The sequence below is a fragment of the Halichoeres trimaculatus genome, unplaced genomic scaffold, assembly GCF_033239565.1.
Source record: "Halichoeres trimaculatus isolate MK-OKI-2021-1 unplaced genomic scaffold, fHalTri1.1 fHalTri1_scaffold_4, whole genome shotgun sequence".
Classification (NCBI taxonomy): Eukaryota; Metazoa; Chordata; class Actinopteri; order Labriformes; family Labridae; genus Halichoeres; species Halichoeres trimaculatus.
In genome coordinates this window covers 7,464,771-7,486,172 of record NW_027437182.1, presented here as the reverse complement: position 1 = coordinate 7,486,172, position 21,402 = coordinate 7,464,771, and the positions used below count along the sequence as shown (strand labels likewise).

At 42.2% G+C, this 21,402-nt stretch overlaps 1 protein-coding gene across 1 annotated transcript in view; it reads right to left on the bottom strand.

Moving 5' to 3' along the window:
* The window catches only part of ror1 (receptor tyrosine kinase-like orphan receptor 1), a 182,830-nt gene that overhangs the window by 24,372 nt on the left and 137,056 nt on the right, over positions 1–21,402 (bottom strand). The window contains exons 3-4 of the mRNA XM_074667846.1: positions 14,694–14,984; positions 14,417–14,450 (exon numbers count right to left, since the gene is read on the bottom strand). Coding sequence (XP_074523947.1) covers positions 14,417–14,450; positions 14,694–14,984 — 325 coding nt within the window. The remainder of the gene's footprint in view (positions 1–14,416; positions 14,451–14,693; positions 14,985–21,402) is intronic.

Below are 21,402 nucleotides of genomic sequence, written 5' to 3'. Positions count from 1 at the left end.
TTTAATGGCTAAGTTTGTGCATTTCTGTCAGGTTCAGACTCTGAGTATTTTCAGTAAACATCTTGATGTTTGTAAGGAGAATGACCTCATCAGCCCTCTTCGCCGTCCTAACCTTCAAAGGTTCTCCAGGTCAATTATTACTTTGAAGAAGAGTTGTGATTTCTATTTGCAGCACGGACATTTCAAACGTCTCAGCTCCTGAATGCCTTCCAGTCATATGCCCACAATCTTTCAGGCGCCAGGGCCATTATATAGAAAAGTGATTGATCCGCTAAATTCATGTGAAAGGGGAACATCCTCTTGATGAGCTGCACTGATCCTGTTAATCTTGACAAATTGCTAAATATAATCTGGCTCAGTGATACGAGTTCAAACTGCAAATAAAAGCTCTACTTATCCTGAGAAATACTCAAGGTAGCTGTGTTTCTCTTACACACTCCAACACAAACACCAAGGGCAGAGAAGGAGCACTTTCTGCGCATACTTTGCAGCATTTACGTGTGTTTTTTTTCTTGTAGAAGTGTGTGTTTAAGTGTGTGTTCGGGGCAAAGTTCAGGGAAACCCCCAAACCCCTTCTAGGCCCAGGGAGAAACCACAATTCATAAAACACACATGCACGCACACACACACACACACACTTTCTTCAAGCACAGACTTTACCAGACATGACCTTGACCAGACCTGCCAACAGGATCACCTACAGACAGACACAGGGGATTCTGGGAAACAGGAAACAGGAAGCGGGCCCTGTCCGAGCTGAGTGTGAATGCTGTGTTCATAATGAGTGTTGTATGAACGTGACTGTGTGTGGTAACGTGTGTAAAGACAGACTTTTGCCTTCACCGTGGCTAATAATGTAAATTACTTTAATGTTTTAAGCTGGCTTCACATCTTGACAGTCCCCACGTGTGTACGAGCATGTGTGTGTGTGTGTGTGTGTGTGTGTGTATGTGCATGTGCGTGTGTGTATGTGTTTGTGAAACAGCCTGACCTAAGCAGCATTTAGTGCAGAGGCATCCAGCCTCTGTGGGAGGGGGCTGTGTTGGCGTCTCTGGTTTCAAACAGTGTCAGCACCCTGGGACCGGGCCATGTCAAAGGTTCTGTCCCAGATGAGTCATATTAAGACCCTGATCCCCAATCAATCAGCGCCGCGCTAAAAGAATCTACAACAAGACGGCAATTAAGACCCGCGGAGAGCTTAGCCAAACACGTGTGAGAGATAAGGTTTTTAAGAGTAACTGTGTGTGCATTTCTTTGACTCTGTGTTTTATGAAGTGTGTAAATGTATTAGTGTGTGTAAATGTCTACTCCAGACATACACAGAAAGAGGATGGCGGCGCCCTTTTTCTTGTGCACCAGTGTTGCTACAAAAAAATCTTACATCATAGTATCACACATGTCTCAAAAAGTCAATCCTTGGAGATGATTCCAGCATATTGCACCCCTACCTGTTGACACTACAATGTCAGTGTGCTGCTCACCCTGTTGGAAGTCAAGTTTGCATAGCCACCATTCATTCCCTTTCACCCCTCAAGTCCTGGCCTGTGCTTTTTTCGACAACAGGCTGTTTGATAAATGGACGCAGTCATCACCCAACACCAACTGTCTGTTTCTGAAACAAATTCTTGAAGTGAATATTGGCCGTATTGATCGTGAGGCGGGCTTTGAGTCTCCATACTAACAGCTATAACGGGCGTAGTAATATCTTCTTAACTACTTTGACACATTTTTGTACCAGGCTGTAAATATGCCTATTACTGCTGTGAAAATGGCTTTATCCGGCTTGGTGTGTCTGTGACTTCAGGTACTTCCGGGAGCCAGCCTCAAGCGAACACTCAGGAAACAACAGATTTCAGCACTTCTGCATTGTCCCATATTTTTGGACCGGAGGTTGACGCTTGTTTTTAACTAGAAAGTCCAGATACTTTTAGTGCCTAGTAAAGCATTCCCAAGAACTACATGGTTCCTGTAGCACATTGTTTGCTTTAATTTCCACCACAGGTAAAGACCTGGGTAGATTATGAAAACCAGGCCAGTGATGTAGGGAGGAAAAAACATTAAATTGCAAAACTTCACCAGACCAGTAGAGGGCAGTAAGACGTGACCAAGGCCCAAGCAAAAATGACACAACATATCATGCTTTATTGTACTGCAGATGGACTTGTGGACACTTGGAAGGAGACAATCACTAGTAGGAAAGCCGTTGTTAGTCAAAGCCATTTCCAAAACGCCAAAGGATGACAGAGTTTAACCTGTTTCAGCTTTAAAAAATGAGCATGTTAACAACTTTCAGCAGGTTGCATCCTTCCCAGACAGCTCATATCATCATTAAATACTCATCTGATGAGAAGATTTTGACCCATATATAAAACTACATTAGTTTGGCCCCAAAAAACTTCTTACGTGTTCCTACAGCTGCTGTAATCTGGATATCCACTGACATGTTCAGCTGAAGGTCTCCAGTTTACAGGGTCACTCTTTAAACTGGAACACCGGAAGCTGACAGAGACAAATTTACATTATCAGGCTCAACAAAGACGATTGTTTAAGAGGTACTAAACCAAGTCCATCCCAGCTGGGGGTCGTCTTGTTGTGGACAAAGGGGGAAATAAAATCAGTGTCACTGCTCCCAAATCCCTGGGCATCTGGAAAGTTCTACCTCTGGAAAGGGCTGGTTTGAGGGGTACATTTTATTACCCTTGAACTAAATTTAGACCCAAGTTTGGATGATCAAAAAGGGAAATTTCTGTGTTTGAAAAGCACTTTTTTTTCTCTCACATTCCCAGTAATGGATTTCTCTTGGGGCACAAATTTTACCTCGAAAGCTTTGTCCATTTTCCATGTTTGGCTGTCAACAGTATTACCAAGTTATGTGAGAACACTCTAAGTGATATTGCAAAAACTGCTATTTGAGAAAACTCAATCTGTGAAAAGGCTCTTTGCTGGCAGGTCCAAAGAGCATCTCAAAGACGTCCAAATATTAAATCTCTTAACAAAATTCCAAAGTCAATTTAGCAGAAAAAACTCTGCTAGCGCTAAAATGGATCAGTATGTGTTAAAGGAGGCAATGCATCCAAAAAATAAGAGGACCTGTCATCCCCTGCAGTATGAAAAAGGGTGAGATGCTTGCGGCGCGGAGCAAATCATCATCAGCCTCGGCCAGCGTCTTAAGAACCACAGGCGTGTTGACACTGGCACTGAGGTGAGGAGAAGTGAAACCAAAACCCAGAGTTTCTGAATGCAGCACACACACAGGTTCACAGTCTGAGTTAAGAGCTTATTGTGAGAAAAAACAGCACACTCTGTTTTCTAAGGGCAGGCTGAGAGAATGACTGGGTTTTCTGTTGGAGCTGAAATGTTTGTGAGCTACACTATATGGGGAATCAGCAGCTAGCTTAGCTTAATCCAAAAGTGACAAAATCCTCAAGAATCCCTGTAACACTGTAGATATTGATTATGAAATCTGTCACAACATCAATTTGTGATATGTTTTTTTTGTGTGTGTGTGTATTCATACCAAACAGCCACACACTATCCTAGATTTGAGAAAAAGTCTGAAGATCTTGATCACATTATTTGGCAATAAGTGATGTTGTCTGAGGAAGGAAGAGGAACAGACAGGGAGTTGTGCCTGTCGTCTGTTTGATCTTGGTGTATAGATAGCAAACGTTTACCTTGCAAAGCCTTACATGTACCCCCGACGAGTGGAATCTAAATACCGACGTCAGGTAGATGATTAGTCAGCTTCTTGTTTGCCTGACGGCTTAGATCTCGAGAGGGATGATACATAACATAGCTGAGAGCAACAATATTTGTAATAGATCCTTTAATTAATTATCCAAGCTAAGAGTTAAATTGCAGCCTGTGTAAATGTTTTGACGTGTTGTTGAATTGATAAGGATTCTGAAAGCTCTGCTGATTTTTTCGTCAGATAAAACTCACTCTGCGGCATCTTTTCATCCTCCCTCACTCTCAAACCCAGAGGGCACAGATTGTGTAATTACCTGATCCATCATAAATCAAATGCTGATCACACGGACGTTGTAAGTACGAGTCTGCTGAAGAAGACGAGAGGAGATGTTTCAGGGTGTCAATAAATCTAATGTTATATTACAGCACAGTCACATTTTAGAGCCAAACACTTTTTAAACAAGCCTGAGCAAGTTTGAACTTCAGCTCAGTGTGACAACTTCAAGTCATTACACATTCTGGAAACTACTTCCGTACACCAATTTGTCAGTCATCTCATGCAGCCTTGAAGAAAGGACACACACGCTCCAGTCAGGACTATTCAAAGTCAAAAAGACTCTGTCATTATTCAACCGGAGCTTTGACTGCACAAGTAGATGTCTGTAGGGCTGACAGCAGCGCAGGCCTCATGGTCCTTGTCACGTCAACTCAAAACTTATTCCAGTGTGTTGACAGCTGGCTAATTATAGAGCCATCTTATACGTGTTGGTGCCTTACTTGACACACACATACACACACACAGATACACAGAACCTACATGGATCAGCCACAGCATTATAACCACTGACAGGTGAAGTGAAAAACATTTAATTACTCTTTGCAATGACAGCTGTCAGAGAGCAGGATATGTCAGGTAGCAAGTGAACTTTTTGAGCTTGAGCTAACGTGTCAGTAGCAGGAAAAACAAGCAGGTGTAAGGAGATGAGCTCTCCAAAACTGCAGCTTCTACGGGGTGTTTCTGTTCAGCAGTACCATCCAAATGTGGACCAAGGAAGGAAACAGTGAGCCAGCAACAGGCTCAAGTCTGACTAGTGTGCATGAGGGGGAGACTGATCTAGCTGAAGAGCTACTTGGTTCTGATTAAAAGATGTCAGAACTCACGGTGCGTCACAGTCTGTTGAATGTTGCGCTAAACAGTCATGTGCACATGGGCCAAGGGGCAATGCAAGAAGGTGGATCTGGGCAGAGGGGAGGCGTTAAAGTCTGGGTATTGAATTGGCTTCCAAACGCCCCAGATTGAAATCCAATTAGCCATCTGTCAGCAAAAATGTCATATTGCCAGGGCCTATCTCTTCAGACATCTACGACACAGAAGTTTTTTCATCCCCTTGTGTCCACCTCCATCTCTTTTGGATGATATTTTCAGACTCAAAACAAGTGCAAAAACAGCCATCAGTTCTATTTATCAGAGGTTGAATTCCTATAGGCTGGTGTCTCTGGACTCAGTTAATTCAGTTCAAAGTTGTACATTGTTTGCATTGGACGAAAACAAATACAGTTAAAACAGACCCTGACCCAATGTGTGACAGATGTCAACAAGGACCTGCTGATACACATGTTCTGGACACGTCAAAAATTGAACAACTTTTTCAAATCTACTATCAAATATTTGTCTACAAATTGTAATATTTTGTTAAAACCATGTCCCCTTGTGATTTGGGGTGACTTCAAGAGACACAAGCCTGACTAAACTACAAGCCAATATGATAGCTTTCTGTACTCTCATAGCTAGAGGGATGATGTAACCAAAGTGGATGAATCCAATGCCACCTGTGTATGGACACTGGATAGTAGGTCAAGTACCATTTCTAACAGAAAAAAGATTTGATGTGCTGTAAAGAGATGAATTCATAAGTTCTTCCACACTTGGCAACCTTTCTTAGCTCATTTTGAAACTATAAATGTGGATGAAATTAAATTTTAGGGTGCAAAGCAAGTGTATGTGTACATTTATAGATTTCTCTGTGTAAGGGTGTGTGTGTTTGAGCTAGTAATATATGTGTACATACATTTTCTAACTTTTTGGCTATTACTATTGTTTGTTTGTTTCTTCCCTGAAGTCTTTTATTGATGGGGGGAGGGGCATGTGTATGTTTAATGTAAATGCATACGTGTTATTATTACAAAAATACATCTTAAAAAAGACATTTATGAATTGGCCTGAAGAGGACAGTTTTCTCAAAAAATGTCAGGGCCCATCTATGCATTTGTACCACAACTTACAATAAAAGCAACACTGTAGATGTGTTAGTACTGTTTAAATGTCAAAGTCTCTATAAACCTTAGTATACAGGAGCTTTATAATAAGACGCCTAGTAGTGAGCATCTAAAAGTATTACAAAACTGGAATTAATGGAGATTTTTTCCTCAAGTTGTGGATTCAAAATAAATAAAAGTTGCAGCAGTTATTTTACAGCCCAAAAGGAGCTCAGTTGTTATATTTGATGCAGTTTTCTAATTGAGAGTGAACTGTTGTACTGTATTGTACTTAATCAAGAAATGATCAGAGTAGCAGTGTTTTATTTACATCAAAAGGAGATCTTAAAGGTTAAAGTGCATGAAAACTCAGCTCAAAGGTAATTAAAAGCTTCACACCAGATAAACCTGTTGACACAAAAAAGAAAATATAACGATTTTCACTTCAGGTATGTGAGATAGTTTAATTAACCGTCAGCTAAGAAGTGGAGATAATGCTTTAATTGGAACTCTCTAAGGGAGGATAATGAGAAAAAAGGCAGCTTTCAACATTTTTTAGTAAGGTTTGTTGAATAAATTAACAGGAAGTAGAAGACAAGCAAAGCAGCAAAAAGGTTAAAACAGACCAAAAAGATGCCAGAAAAAAAAAAACAGGACTGCAAGAAATCTGGTCTCTGTTAAACCTGTCCTCTTTATTCTCCCGCACAGAGCGGGCAGGAAGGAGAACAGAGAGGCACGGTGGAGGGGGAAGAAGGAAAAAAAAAAAGAGAGAGAGAGCTATTTTTGTAATTGCTTTTTTTTGCCAGTGCTGAGAGAAAAGCGGCGGGGAAAGTTTTGAGAAATTTAAACAGCCTTGACAGCCAGGGTGTAGTGTTATTAATCTTTTCAAACAGGGAGAAAACCCTGCTATTATAAACACAGACAGACTCTGAGATCAGCGGCAGCGTTGCAGAAAGTCTGTTTATTGCTTGTGTCAGATTAAAAGAGACTTCTACATCCAGGAAGTCAACACCTTGAGAAATAGAAAGATCAGATGTGTTTTGGAAATCAAACAAGATATACTGAAATAAGACAGTTCAGAGTTAGGAAACTGATTTTAAACAAGTTTGGAGTAAAAAATACAAGCATTAAAGAAAATATCACCATCTCCTTTGACGTAAATATTGCACAACAAATATTATGAAATGCGATTTCCTGTTATAGAGAAAGGTATTTGTCCATTAACATTGTCCTTTGTAACTCTGGTCCTGGCCTCCACCAACTCCATCAACAAATAGTGTGGGAAACTTTCATTAAGGTAAGTGTTTTAGTTTTTTTTTTTTGTAAATATATATATAAAAAAAATATTGCTTAGATGTAATAAAGAGAAGTAACTATGAAAAACAAAACTGAAAAACAAAACATTTTCTAAATAATGAGATCCATGGAAATGAAAGTCACGCTTTTGTGGTCTGCAGGTTAACAGTGTTGCAGAGATTAGCAAGCATCAGCCGAGTTAGCACCTCCAGATTTTGTTTTTCCTCACAGTTTAACATCTACATGTCTGCGCTAGTTTGACAGCAGTTGAGTTGTAAAGCACTAGTTTACCAAAATACAACTTTTTCTCCACTTTCTAGATCAAAATACTGACAAACTTAGGTACCAGGTTAGCTTAGCACATAGTTTCAGTTCTGCTAGTTAGCCCCTGTGAAGATTTAACCACTCCTGATTGGTTTGTCTGTAAAATTAAGGCTCAGAGGATTAAAATCAGCCAGAAATAAAAGATCAAAAAGAGTTTCTGATGTATTGACATGGACAGTTTTACTCTGCTCTGTCAGAGCGTTAGCCGTTTGCACGCCTGCCTCAGTTTGGAGTTATGAACTGTCTCTGATCTGAGCTTACAGCTAAACCTCCCGTCGCCTCCACAAAGCTAATCACACCTGAACGCCGCCGACCCCGCAGACCCCAGGAATCAAAGAACAACATGCAACCCTGAGTGTTAATGGTGCCGACCTCCTCCTCCTATCCCGCTAACACTGTTTTTCTTTCACTCCCCTCTCCCTCCCACGGTCTCCATTGTGCTCTTCTTTTTTTTCTGCATATGAAGAAGTGTGGCAGCGTATGGAGAGAAACAGAGAAAGTTGGGGGTCTCACTCTGGCAGGCGAGACTTTTTCCCCCTCTAGTCATGTTTGTTCTGGCCTTATTAAAACATCTCCAAGGAGAAGAGTAATGGAAGGGAGGGGAACAAAGAGAAAGAGACTGGAAGGATACCACTAAACTTGAGGTGAGAAATCAGATTTTTCAAGACTCTGCAGCTGGACTTCAATTAAAGTCCTAGCTCTGAAAATTTAGAAAAAAGAATTTAATAAAACTTCTCTGCGACTTTTTTTTTTTTTTTTTTTAAGTTTTACAGTTTCTTGAGTTTTATGGGAAATTGCAGCCATTTGGCTTAAAGAAAACATCAGATGCTAAGTATCCTAAACCTGCATTCTTCTAAGCTCTGATTGGATGAAACCAGAAGAAAAAATAAACCCTCTTCTAAGTTGATTTATTACCATTGTAAGATTTATCCAAACAAACTTGTGGTCTCGATCTTTTGTTAGTAAAAAAAAAGCACATGTATAGTTTATAACTTTGACTATAACATAACTAATATCTTCCCTGAATATCATATATGTTTGTACCCAGGTGTCAGGCAGCTATATTACCCACAAGCTGGATGAATCATCGCTTAATTCCTCAAACTGTCAGTATTTAGTTTGCTTTTGGCTCCTCACTTACCCTCTGAAACACACCCACACACACACTGTATATCCCACACACCACAGAGTGTATACTGAAGCCAAATGTAGAGGGGATGGAAATCAGAGCACAGACTGAGACAAAGACAACACTGAGGACATGAAGTTCATGTTATGTTCAGGTTTAACAAGGTGGGTGGCGAGAAATTTTCCCCCGGATTTGAGAGTAATGTTTGTGGCTTACTAAGCGGAAGTCAGTGTAACACTCCCTGCTGGATGTCAAAATGATGGAGGGTAAGAAAGGGAAAGTAGGGAAACATGCAAATCAGTGTATAATTAACCAACACCACCAAGCCACTGGACCTATTTCTGGATCTCTTTTTGACATTTGAACAGCTGGAGCATGAGGTAAGCGACTGCAGGTCATCGCGTGTCATCATTAGTTGACCCTGTCTTCTTGACGGGCTGCCACCTGACTTTACAGCTAATAAGGAGTTAGTGGCACTAATGATGAGTAGCAGTGATGATCAGCCCACCACCACTGCAGCTCCGTCGCTGTCAAAGGAGGCCCCTGTCTATTTAAATGAGGGCTGTAATGGCTGTAATGTGACTCAAGATTGTAGGTCTGTGTCTGGTGGAGTGCAACACTTTCCTCCTCAGGCTGGTAGTAAAGAAAACACAAGTACTGCTGAATTCAGGCATGTGCAAGAGGAATAAAGTGTCTGTGCAGCATGTAAAAGCTTAACAGATGTAGGAATGTGGAGCTAAATCAAGGCCAAAAGTTTTGTTACCTTAAACAACAACAAAAAAAATTAAACTGAAAATTTAAAGTTTGATCCTGAATTTAAAAAAAAAAAACACTACACTGAAACACGCAATACACATAAACAATTATTTTCCACTCCTAAAATGGTTTTGATTACGCTCTACAACTTTTTTTAAAACAAATGATTTATTTTCAGTTTTTACCCTTAAACATATTTTAACATTTGAGGTGTTGATTTTTTTCAGTGTGATTTTTTTTGTTTTTAGTTTTTTTTTTTTTAAGTTTTTTTTTTAATTATTTTTTCTGATTCAAATCTTTTATGGGGTTTCAGATTTTTTTTTCCACTTTCAGAGAGTTTTTTTTTTTTTGGTCTCAACTGAGACGGATTGAGGAATTGTAAATGACGGCATAGCAAAGAAGGCTCAGAGCCTTCCCCGGTGATGTTGCCTTCAGGAAACATAGGTACTTTGAGAGACATTACTCTACCCTTCCTGTACAGTGAATTAACCTGATTAGCTGTAAATAAAGGGAGGCTGGGGTCAAAGTAAGCTTTTAAGGGATGCTCAAGACCACCCTTGACAACTATCTTTCTATTAATTCCACAAAATATTTCAGTTTTACCACAACCACCCATACCAAAAAAACAAGCTTTCCCACTTCTGTATTGGAACATAAACGCAGCACAGAGTTAGGACACAGAAAACACGGCATCTCTTTCACTAGGGCAACCTGTTGGTTTGGGCACGCTGGTTAGAAATGCTATTTTCTGGTAAGGAGAGGTGCTATGAAAATGATCTTAAATATCATAATGCTGCATAACTTTGAAAAGTAGGACTAATAGCATTCCGCTAGTTCATACTAACCATACACCTTTGACACATAAAAACATCTTCCTAATTGTTCCTACTTTTCATGGTTATACAGCATTATGATTTTTAAGATAACTTTTACAGCACCTCTTCAAAAAACAGCATTTTTTACCTGCATGCCCAAACCAACAGGTTGCACCTGTAAAAGAGACGCCATTGTCCTCTGTGTCATGACTCTGCGTTGCATTCACAGATTTTTTTTTTTTTTTTTTTTTTTAACTATTTTATTTTTTATTTCAGGATCAATTTTTTGGTTCTAAACTATTTTTTTGTATATATATATATATATATATATATATATACACACACACTTTTTTTTTTTTATCAAATTTAATTTTGATTTAGCTCCATGTAGGGATCACTAAACAGCAATAAGGGATCAGGAGGCTTCAACATCCAGGACCTCTCTTTAAAGTGACTGACCTTAGAAACAAAAAGTGTGCAAAACAACTACAAGCTGGCATAAATGACAACAAATGCAATCACTAAAAGACTACATGACCACCCCCAAAACAACATCAACAAATGCAACCAACTAAAAAACACAAAGCAGCAACAAACACACTCACAAAGACATGAAAAATGACAGCACACACTCACCAAATCACAACAAAGACAAACAAAATAACAAACACTGATGAAAAACAGCCACACGTCCCGTAAATGATGCAGCTCAAACGCTTTCCTCATGTGTACAAAGACCAGAGGGTACTGATTATATCTGCACCCAAGTTCTCATTGCCTCCCCTGAGGTTTTCCCTCAAAGAGTCTGAATCTTCCAGATATAAGATGAATTCCTCTCATGTGAAGTTTTGTTACAAAATTCTGCCAACCTGGAAATGTCACCCAGATAATCTTTAAAAAACCAACATGTAATTTAGCTCAAATCACATCCTGCTATTTCGAAACTGGGTTGATTTTTCCGTGTTAGTTTCATTTCCAGTATTTTGACATCTCTTCCTTCTGAGGCCAGTTTTTGATTTATTCTGTGAGCAAACTGTCTCATTCCTTAAACAAACTTCATTTTAGCTGCACATGAGAAATCACAAACATGTAAACAAAAGAACTGCAGAAACAGATGTTTGAAAAGCTGCATGCAGACGTTTATTGAATGTGTGTTTACGGCCGTGCATGGAGTCGTCTCAGTGTGCGAGTGGATTTAGTAAGTGTCTGATGTTCGCTCTGTGCCAGCAGTTTTGATTCAGAGTACACAGCATGGAACATGGCAGTGAGCCCTACCATAATGTCATTTGGGAAAATCATCCAGTTTAACTCTTTTGATCCTTCGAGAATCAAACGAACTGAGAAAGTTCATAAGAGCTTTATCCCATAACACGGAGGAGATGTCAAAACAAAGCAGAGGAAGCTCGCCAGACCCAAAATAAATTTTAATTCTGGCAGCACTGGGCTGCCAAGAACATGAAAATGTTTTGGTAGAAGGTATTCTTTCGTTTTATATTGTTTGGTTCAACATGCTTCACCCCAAACCCTCACTTTATTTCATACACATATCCAAAATGAGAGCAAGACTGAGGATTTTGCTGTACTTTTACAGAGCTCAAAGCTAATTGTGTGCCTTTAACAGGATAAAACAGAACACATGGGTACATAACATTCACTACTGGTTCAAAATGAACTACTTGTTGCTCTGAAACTGATACATTTCTCATTGTTATCAGAAATTTAGATTTGTGGCACAAGTTTTGAATTGAAATAATTCCCCAAATTTCCCAAATACTTCAGGGACAATGTGCTATTCACAATAATCACAAGGCAGCTCCTCACAACATGTTCATGATAGGAAGCTCAAACCCTCTCATTATTTCATACCACAGTGTTTGTGCACCCACAAGTTTTAAAGTCGGGCGCATGATAAGCTGTTATCATTTCACCACTTCTAAATTCACCAACAAATAAAAACTATGGGTAATGAAAACCCAGAGCACCATCAAGCCTTCTCGTTATCACAATAACAGCTAACAGTAGCTGCTTTGAGTATTCAATGATATCATTGAGTTAATACTGTATTTGACTGTGTTACAAAGTGGTGCAGAAAAGGTCCGTATCTCTTGATATAATGTTACAAGGGAAACTGAAATGCTAAGTAACAAAACAAAATGCTATTGTAATATACTTTCAGTTATATTTACATTTTAAAATACACTGACTAACAAAGCTAACTGTAATTTAAGCTAACGTGTTGTTAACAAAACATAATGCTGTTGGCTAAACAAAATTTTATCAAAGTAGTGTTAAAGCTGTCAAAATTTTACATAAACCAACTTACAGCAATAGTAGCTTACAATCTTATATAGCCAACTAAATGTAATGTTGGCTAGCTAAATCTCTAGCTACCAAATCTGTTAGCTAAAATGTCACGTAAATGGAGTTTTGGTTTTCTCTGGCAGTAGGTCTGGCAGAAAAGATCCAGACCTCTTGAAATAATGTTAGCAGAGTAACTGAAATGGTAGGTAACGGGAAAAAAAAAAAAAAAAGGTATTTAAATACACTTTTAGTTATATTTACATTTTAACATACGCTGACTAACAAAGCTAACTGTAATTTAAGCTAACAGGTTGTTAACAAAACATAATGCTATCTAAATATAGTTTTGGTTATGATAAGATGACCTGTTGTTATGTTATATAAGCTAACAAACTATACTTTTTATTAGCTAAACATGTGACTGAACATAATTTATTAAAGTTATGTTTTAGCTGTCAAAATTAAAAATAAACCAACCTACAGAAATGATAGCTTGCGATCCTATGTATAGCTAACTAAATGTAATTTTGGCTAGCTAAATATTTGGCTACCAAATCTGTTAGCTAAACAGTGTTCTGTAAATACAGTTTAAGTTTTCTCAAATGTTAACACAAGCTAGCTGCTAATGTTAGCTTGCTATATGTTATAGAAGCTAAAAAACTGTGATTTTAGCTTAGCATTATGCTATCCAAGTACAGGTTTGTTTGACTGGATTTATCATGAGCTTTCTTACTGTACTGATAGATTGGGAAATGCTATATAACTGCTAGCAAACTTAACCTGGTGTTGTTTGAACATAATTTTAGCTAGGTCACAATTATGTAATTAACATATTAATTGAATTTTAGCATTAGCTGTTTTGGTAGTGCTGGTACATAAGTTAAGAATTCGCTATTTTATGTTGAAATAGTGCCTGATATCAGATTTTCACTATGAAACTGTCATCACATGAGCATCATGTTTGTTGATTCACTAAGGAGCCGTTTTGTGGAAAGCTAAGTAGGTTTATCAGACTCCAAACATTTATTTTGGTCTGGAAGCTCCCATGAACAACAGCACCACCTCACAAGCAAGATACAATGTTATATCATGTTTTGAGCTTCCCACCACCATAAAGACGCTTTCTGGGGAAGAAATCTGTGGTGCATGTGGTGAAAAAACCTGATTTGTAATCAATAAACAGTTCTGTGGATCACACGGTCCACATCCCCACCAAAACCTATGGCTGAGTACACACAGTTCTTTTTCCGATGTGAACCATGTGAGCTGTGATGGTTGGGTAGAAACAGCAGCTTAGGACATCAGAGGATTGGGATTTAAAGGCTCAGATTAAAAAAAAAAAATCATTTAACCACATTAAGACCCGCATCAATAAAATAGAAAATTACAGACAAAAATTACAGACTGTGTCTTTTAATAACGTAAGTTATTACTCAATAGTATGGTGAAGGGGATACTTTTCAGGGCGGATCTATGAAAGCAGGCATAAATCACCATGATAAGTCAAAGAAAAAGAAAGAATATTTGACTTTCTAGCTTCAGATGGTAACTGTGGACATTGTGTGGGAAAGTTGTTCCTTGCTTTTTAGTGCCAAGTTGTAACTGTCTCATGAGCTTATTTACCAGTTTTATCCTCCTTATGCAGTGAGCTCCTCAGACAGACACATTTGAGCCACAGTCTACTTCATTAGCAGAGTATAGTTAGTGCTCCATCTTTTTTTTTTGTTTAGGCTTATGAGGAAGCATGAAAACTGTAATCAGTGAAAAGTGATGCTGCTGTGTTTCATTCTGGTGAATACATCCTGAAGAGACAGACAGAGAAAGAAACACATGGAGGAAAGCTACTCACGTTGGCCGTCCTGACAGAGGTGTGGGGTGTGGATCTGGAAAAGATGACAAGGGGATTTTCTTTACAACAGGATAAACAATATTGCTCCCAGATTTTCCTCTGCAGAAGCCGCCAGATACAAATAAGAATCCGCTGTGATGAGTGAGGCTAAGACGAGCCAGATCTCTTTCAGGGAAAAAAACATAACTGTTTGTTAAAGTATATTCCTAAAACTGTCTTTATCACAACATCTGCACCACAGTGTGTTTTTTAAATTCTTGATAGTAACTCTTCTCACCGAATTTGACGTACAACACGCCCATTGTGGACACCGTTCCCTGGCTGTTGGTGGCCACACACTGGAAGTAGCCTGTGTCTGTGGTGTCAAGATTGCGTATGCGGAGGCGTGATCCGTACGTCATGGATCTATAAGAGACTCGGCGTGGCTCCTGCACCACCGGAGCATCGTTTTTCAGCCAGCGCACGGAGGGCTGCGGGTTGCCAGACACGCGACAGAGAAGCTCAGCTGTGTGACCCAGAGAGGTGGTGATGTTGTTCATGGGAGCTTCCAGGCGGATGAAGAGAGACCCTGGGAGACACAGAAGAATTGGTGAAATTTTGAAAAAAGATAAATCAGAAAAAGGAGAAAGGAAACAGAGGAAATGTTGGCATGATTGAGAGAGAAAAACACAAAAAGAGGAGGAAATCGTTTTATTACACAAGGCCAAGAGATAAATCAGACAACACTTACTGTGCTACATCAGAAGCAGACATGAGGAGAAAAACACACTTCTGTTTGAAGAATCTAGTGGCTAAACAATTCAATTTTTTTAAGCACACATATCCAAAGTTTGGTTAGACAAGTTATTCTGCTACCGCCAGTGTGGTGACACCTAATTTCCCTTTTCATCATGACTGTGGCATGCCAGAGGGTTTCCCCAAGCTGAGTATCAGCTTGTTAGGCAGCATCACCTCAGTTGTGGGTGAAAAAAACACACAAAAGAACATAAAACAACTTGTCAAAGTGAAATTAAGCCCATCAGAGCATGCTGTGTGACAATGGTGGTTTTGTAAAAAAGTCAGAAGAGACAAAGAAAAACATTTCAGCCTGTTTATCCCCAGGACCACATTTTTCCTCGAGGTGGTCAGGAAAAAACAATCTAGAGGGCCACCTAAGAGTTTAATGTGCTGGAAAAACATTGGTGTAAAAGTCAAGAAAACCCTCTGGAAAGTTCCTTCAACCCCAAAACCAATCTTAGGTATGCAGAAATGCTCTTGGTTTCACAAATCGGCCAAAATCAACAAAGGAGGAAAAGCACGTACAAGAGGATCTCAGACAAACTTTAATGTGTGTGAATGGAGAGGCTGAGGTGTAAAAATAGAGGTAAACATTTACTTATGCATGGACACACACACATTGAAACACTTATTAAACTTATCAGTCAGGGTAAAAAAGCTCTGGCGTTCACATATTTTACAAATGAAAACAGAAATAACTCCAATTGGTGATGTCTGAGGTATCTGATTATCTCTAACAGCCACTTTAAAACACAGGAAAATTACACACAGGCTAACTCAGGGAAAATGTTTCAACAGAAGCCAAAGTTGCAGAGTACACTCACTGGCCACTTTATTAGGCACACCTGTCCAACTGCTTGTTAACTCAAATTTCTAATCAGCCAATCACATGGCAGCAACTCAATGCATTTAGACATGTAGACATAATCAAGACGATCTGCTGCAGTTAAAACCGAGCATCAGAATGGGGAAGAAAGGTGATTTAAGGGACTTTAAACATGCCGTTGTTGGTGCCAGACGGGCTGGTCTGAGTGTATCAGAAACTGCTAATCTACTGGGATTTTAACCCACAACCATCTCTAGGGTTTACAGAGAATGGTCCCAAAAAGAGAAAATATCCAGTGAGCGGCAGTTCTGTGGGCCAAAATGCCTTGTTGATGCCAGAGGTCAGAGGAGAATGGACAGACTGGTTGGAGCTGATAGAAAGGCAACAGTAACTCAAATAACCACTGGTTACAACCGAGGTCTGCGGAAGAGCATCTCTGAACACACAACACGTCCAACCTTGAGGCAGATGGGCTACAGCAGCAGAAGACCACACCGGGTGACCCTCCTGTCAGCTAAGAACAGGAAACTGAGGCTACAATTCACACAGCAACACCAAAACTGAACAGAAGATTGGAAAAACGTTGCCTGGTCTGATGTGTCTGGATTTCTGCTCCACATTCAGATGGTAGGGTCAGAATTTGGCCTCAACAACATGAAAGCATGGATCCATCCTGCCTTGTATCAACGGTTCAGGCTGCTGCTGGTGGTGTAATGGTGTGGGGGATATTTCCTTGGCTCACTTTGGGCCCCTTAGTACCAACTGAGCATGGTTTAAAGCCCACAGCCTACCTGAGTATTGTTTCTGACCATGTCCATCCCTTTATGAGCACAGTGTACCCATCTTCTGATGGCTACTTCCAGCAGGATAACGCTCAATGTCATAAAGCAGGAATCATCTCAGACTGGTTTCTTCAACATGACAATGAGTTCCCTGTACTCAAATGGCCTCCACAGTCCCCAGATCTCAATCCAATAGAGCACCTTTGGGATGTGGTGGAACGGGAGATTCTCATCATGGATGTTCAGCCGACAAATCTGCAGCAACTGTGTGATGCTATCATGTCAATATGGACTAAACTCTCTGAGGAATGCTGGTGTCGGTGAGTGTACATTTTGGATAAAAGTCAACCACAAAAACCCCGCTCTCTTTTTAATTTAGTCAAAGGAGAAATGCTCAGACTTCTGCAGCCAACACAGCCATGAGCTGTGGGAATCAAGGGCCGCCAAGTGGTCACATTTATCTGGCATGTCTGCTGTGTACATCTTCTCATTGTCCTCCCTAAAACCCTCGGCTTGGCACGGTAATGTGGTACTAACAAGTGTGTGACAACATGAGGAGACTCCCACAGCCACTGGGAGCATCTTCTATATCCTCTCTCAGATTTTATCTATCCTCCTTTTCAACAAACACTTTGGCCGTGCTATTAATGTCATACTTAATGTGACTCACCCACTTTCATTGTCCCCTTTAACACTTTTCTGTCTCGTCCCTCGCGCTCACTCCTCCACTCTTGGCTCATGAATGAGCTACAAATCCAGACGTTAAAAACCTCATCACACTCAGGTGTAGGAGAGGGAGATTTGTTCAACATAAGTGTAAGATACAAAGCAGAGAGCTCGATGTTAAGGAGGAGGCAGACTCAAGAGGCTTGCTTGAGATCTCACAAGTGGACAATTATTTTAATCTGCTACCAAGAAGACCTTTTAAAATTCCCTAGCTCATACTGCAACTTTTTAACCAAGATCTCTCTTGAATAGCTTAAAAAAGCAACCACATCTCTGTTTTTAAAGCCAAAAATACACTTTAACTAAGAGGTAGTGACACAAACCTATGTGTGTTTAGCCTTACATTACCTTTTAAGTGGATTACCATGGAAAAATTTGTTAACAACACAGAAATAGTGTACTAAGTCTGATTTAATTTTAAAAAGGAGTATTTTCTGACTGACAGGAATGCATGGGGACAACTGAATGACTGTGTTGCTAAATGGAAGTGAGTGGAAGAAAACATTTACCACAACTTAGTTTAGGTCACTTCATTATTTTTGAAACTTTATTATGATGTGAAAATGTGAGAGTTAAAAAAAAACCACATCCACACTTTAACATGACATTAGCTGTCTTCATAGCTTCCCAATCGGGTTGAGCAACACTGGATTGATTTACAGCACCATGCCAGTTGACTTAGTTTAGAAGAGAGAAAAGACATTTGTGTTTTTTTCTGCTGAAAATGATTTCTGTGATTAATTTTGTAGTGATGATGGACACAGAAGCTTAAGTGTCAGACAGAAAAAGGACAGAAGAGCAGAAGAAAGATAAACAGGAGAGAGATAAAGCACGAGCTATAGGCTAATATAGGGCTATCTGTTTGTGATAATGTTCATTCCCCACAGTCAGCAGTTCTGCAGTGGTCTGTTCAAACTTGAAAGTCTATCAATAAAATGAAGAGTGAGGTTACGTTAGCTCTGCTTGGTAGATGACTGGCAGGACATAGCTAACCAGGATTTACTAATGTTACACACTACCGACCTGTCTCACAGCATTGGGCTGTCAGTTGCACTACATATGGACGGCGACTAAACTACTGTAAGCTACCACCTTATCGTGGTGGAGGGGTTTGCGTGTCCCAATGATCCTAGGAGCTAAGTTGTCGGGGGCTTTATGCCCCTGGTAGGGTCTCCCATGGCAAACAGGTCCTAGGGGAGGGGCCAGACAAAGTGTAGCTCACACAGACCCCTTATGATGAGTACAAACAATGGTTCAGCGTTTCCCTTGCCCGGACGTGGGTCACCGGGGCCCCCTCCTGGAGCCAGGCCTGGGGGTGGGGCTCGATGGCGAGCGCCTGGTGGCCGGGCCTGTTCCCATGGGGCCCGGCCGGGCACAGCCCGAAGAGGCAACGTGGGACCCCCTTCCCGTGGACTCACCACCCGCAGGAGGGGCCATAGGGGTCGGGTGCAGTGTGAGTTGGGCGGCAGCCGAAGGCAGGGACCTTGGCGGTCTGATCCTCGGCTGCAGAAGCTAGCTCTAGGGACGTGGAACGTCACCTCTCTGGCGGGGAAGGAGCCTGAGCTGGTGCGCGAGGTTGAGAAGTTCCGGCTAGACATAGTCGGCCTCACCTCAACGCACAGCAAGGGCTCTGGATCCAGCCTTCTCGAGAGGGGTTGGACTCTCTTCTACTCTGGAGTTGCCGATGGTGAGAGGCGGCGGGCTGGGGTGGCGATACTCGTTGCCCCCAGGCTCGGTGCCTGTACGTTGGAGTTCACTCCGGTGGACGAGAGGGTAGCCTCCCTCCGCCTTCGGGTGGGGGGACGGATCCTGACTGTTGTTTGTGGCTATGGTCCAAATAGCAGTTCAGAGTATCCACCCTTTCTGGAGTCCTTGGAGGGAGTGCTTGAGAGTGCTCCGTCTGGGGATTCCCTCGTCCTACTGGGGGACTTCAACGCTCACGTCGGCAATGACAGTGAGACCTGGAGGGGCGTGATTGGAAGGAACGGCCCCCCCGATCTGAACCCGAGTGGTGTTTTGTTGTTGGATTTCTGTGCTCGTCACAGGTTGTCCATAACGAACACCATGTTCAAGCATAAGGGTGTCCATATGTGCACCTGGCACCAGGACACCCTAGGTCGCAGTTCGATGATCGACTTTGTAGTCGTGTCATCGGACTTGCGGCCGCATGTCTTGGACACTCGGGTAAAGAGAGGGGCGGAGCTGTCAACCGATCACCACCTGGTGGTGAGTTGGCTCCGATGGTGGGGGAAGATGCCGGTCAGACCTGGTAGACCCAAACGTATCGTGAGGGTCTGCTGGGAACGTCTGGCAGAATCTCCCGTCAGAGAGAGCTTTAACTCCCACCTCCGGGAGAGCTTCAACTGTGTTCCGGGGGATGTAGGGGACATTGAGTCTGAATGGACTTTGTTCCGTGCATCCATTGTTGAGGCGGCTGATCGGAGCTGTGGCCGTAAGGTGGTTGGTGCCTGTCGGGGCGGCAACACCCAAACCCGCTGGTGGACACCAGTGGTGAGGGATGCCGTCCAGCTGAAGAAGGAGTCCTATCGCGCCTTTTTGGCGTGTGGGACTCCTGAGGCAGCAGACAGGTATCGACAGGCCAAGCGGAATGCAGCTTCGGCGGTCACTGAGGCAAAAACCCGGACATGGGAGGAGTTCGGTGAGGCCATGGAGAACGACTTCCGGACAGCTTCGAAGAGGTTCTGGACCACCATCCGGCATCTCAGGAGGGGGAAGCAGTGCACTGTAAACACTGTGCTCAGTGGAGACGGTGCGCTGCTGACCTCGACTCGGGATGTTGTGGATCGGTGGAAGGAATACTTCGAAGACCTCCTCAATCCCACCGGCACGTCTTCCTTGGAGGAAGCAGGGTCTGGGAATGATGGGGTGGGCTCGTCCATCTCTGGGGTCGAAGTCGCCGAGGTGGTTAAAAAGCTCCTCGGTGGCAGGGCCCCGGGGGTGGATGAGATCCGCCCAGAGTTCCTTAAGGCCCTGGATGTTGTGGGTCTGTCGTGGCTGACACGACTTTGCAACATCGCGTGGACATCGGGGGTAGTGCCTCTGGATTGGCAGACTGGAGTGGTGGTCCCCCTTTTTAAGAAGGGGGACCGGAGGGTGTGTTCCAACTACAGGGGGATCACACTCCTCAGCCTCCCTGGTAAGGTCTATTCGGGGGTACTGGAGAGGAGGGTCCGTAAGATCGTCGAACCTCGGATTCAGGAGGAGCAATGTGGTTTTCGTCCTGGCCGTGGAACTGTGGACCAGCTCTATACCCTCAGCAGGGTTCTTGAGGGTGCATGGGAGTTTGCCCAACCTGTCCACATGTGTTTTGTGGACTTGGAGAAGGCATTCGACCGTGTCCCTCGGGGAGTCCTGTGGGGGGTTCTCCGGGAGTATGGGGTGTCGGGCTGCTTGTTACGAGCCGTCCGTTCCCTGTACGACCGGTGCCAGAGCTTGGTCCGCATTGCTGGCAGTAAGTCGGACTCGTTTCCAGTGAGGGTTGGACTCCGCCAGGGCTGCCCTTTGTCACCGATTCTGTTCATAACTTTTATGGACAGAATTTCTTGGCGCAGCCAGGGTGTCAAGGGGGTCCAGTTTGGTGACCTCAGGATTGGATCACTGCTTTTTGCAGATGATGTGGTCCTGTTGGCTTCATCAAGCCGTGACCTTCAACTCTCTCTGGAGCGGTTCGCAGCCCAGTGTGAAGCGGCTGGGATGAGAATCAGCACCTCCAAATCTGAGTCCATGGTCCTCAGCCGGAAAAGGGTGGACTGCCCTCTCCGGGTCGGGGATGAGATCCTGCCCCAAGTGGAGGAGTTTAAGTATCTCGGGGTCTTGTTCACGAGTGAGGGAAGGATGGAGCGAGAGATTGGCAG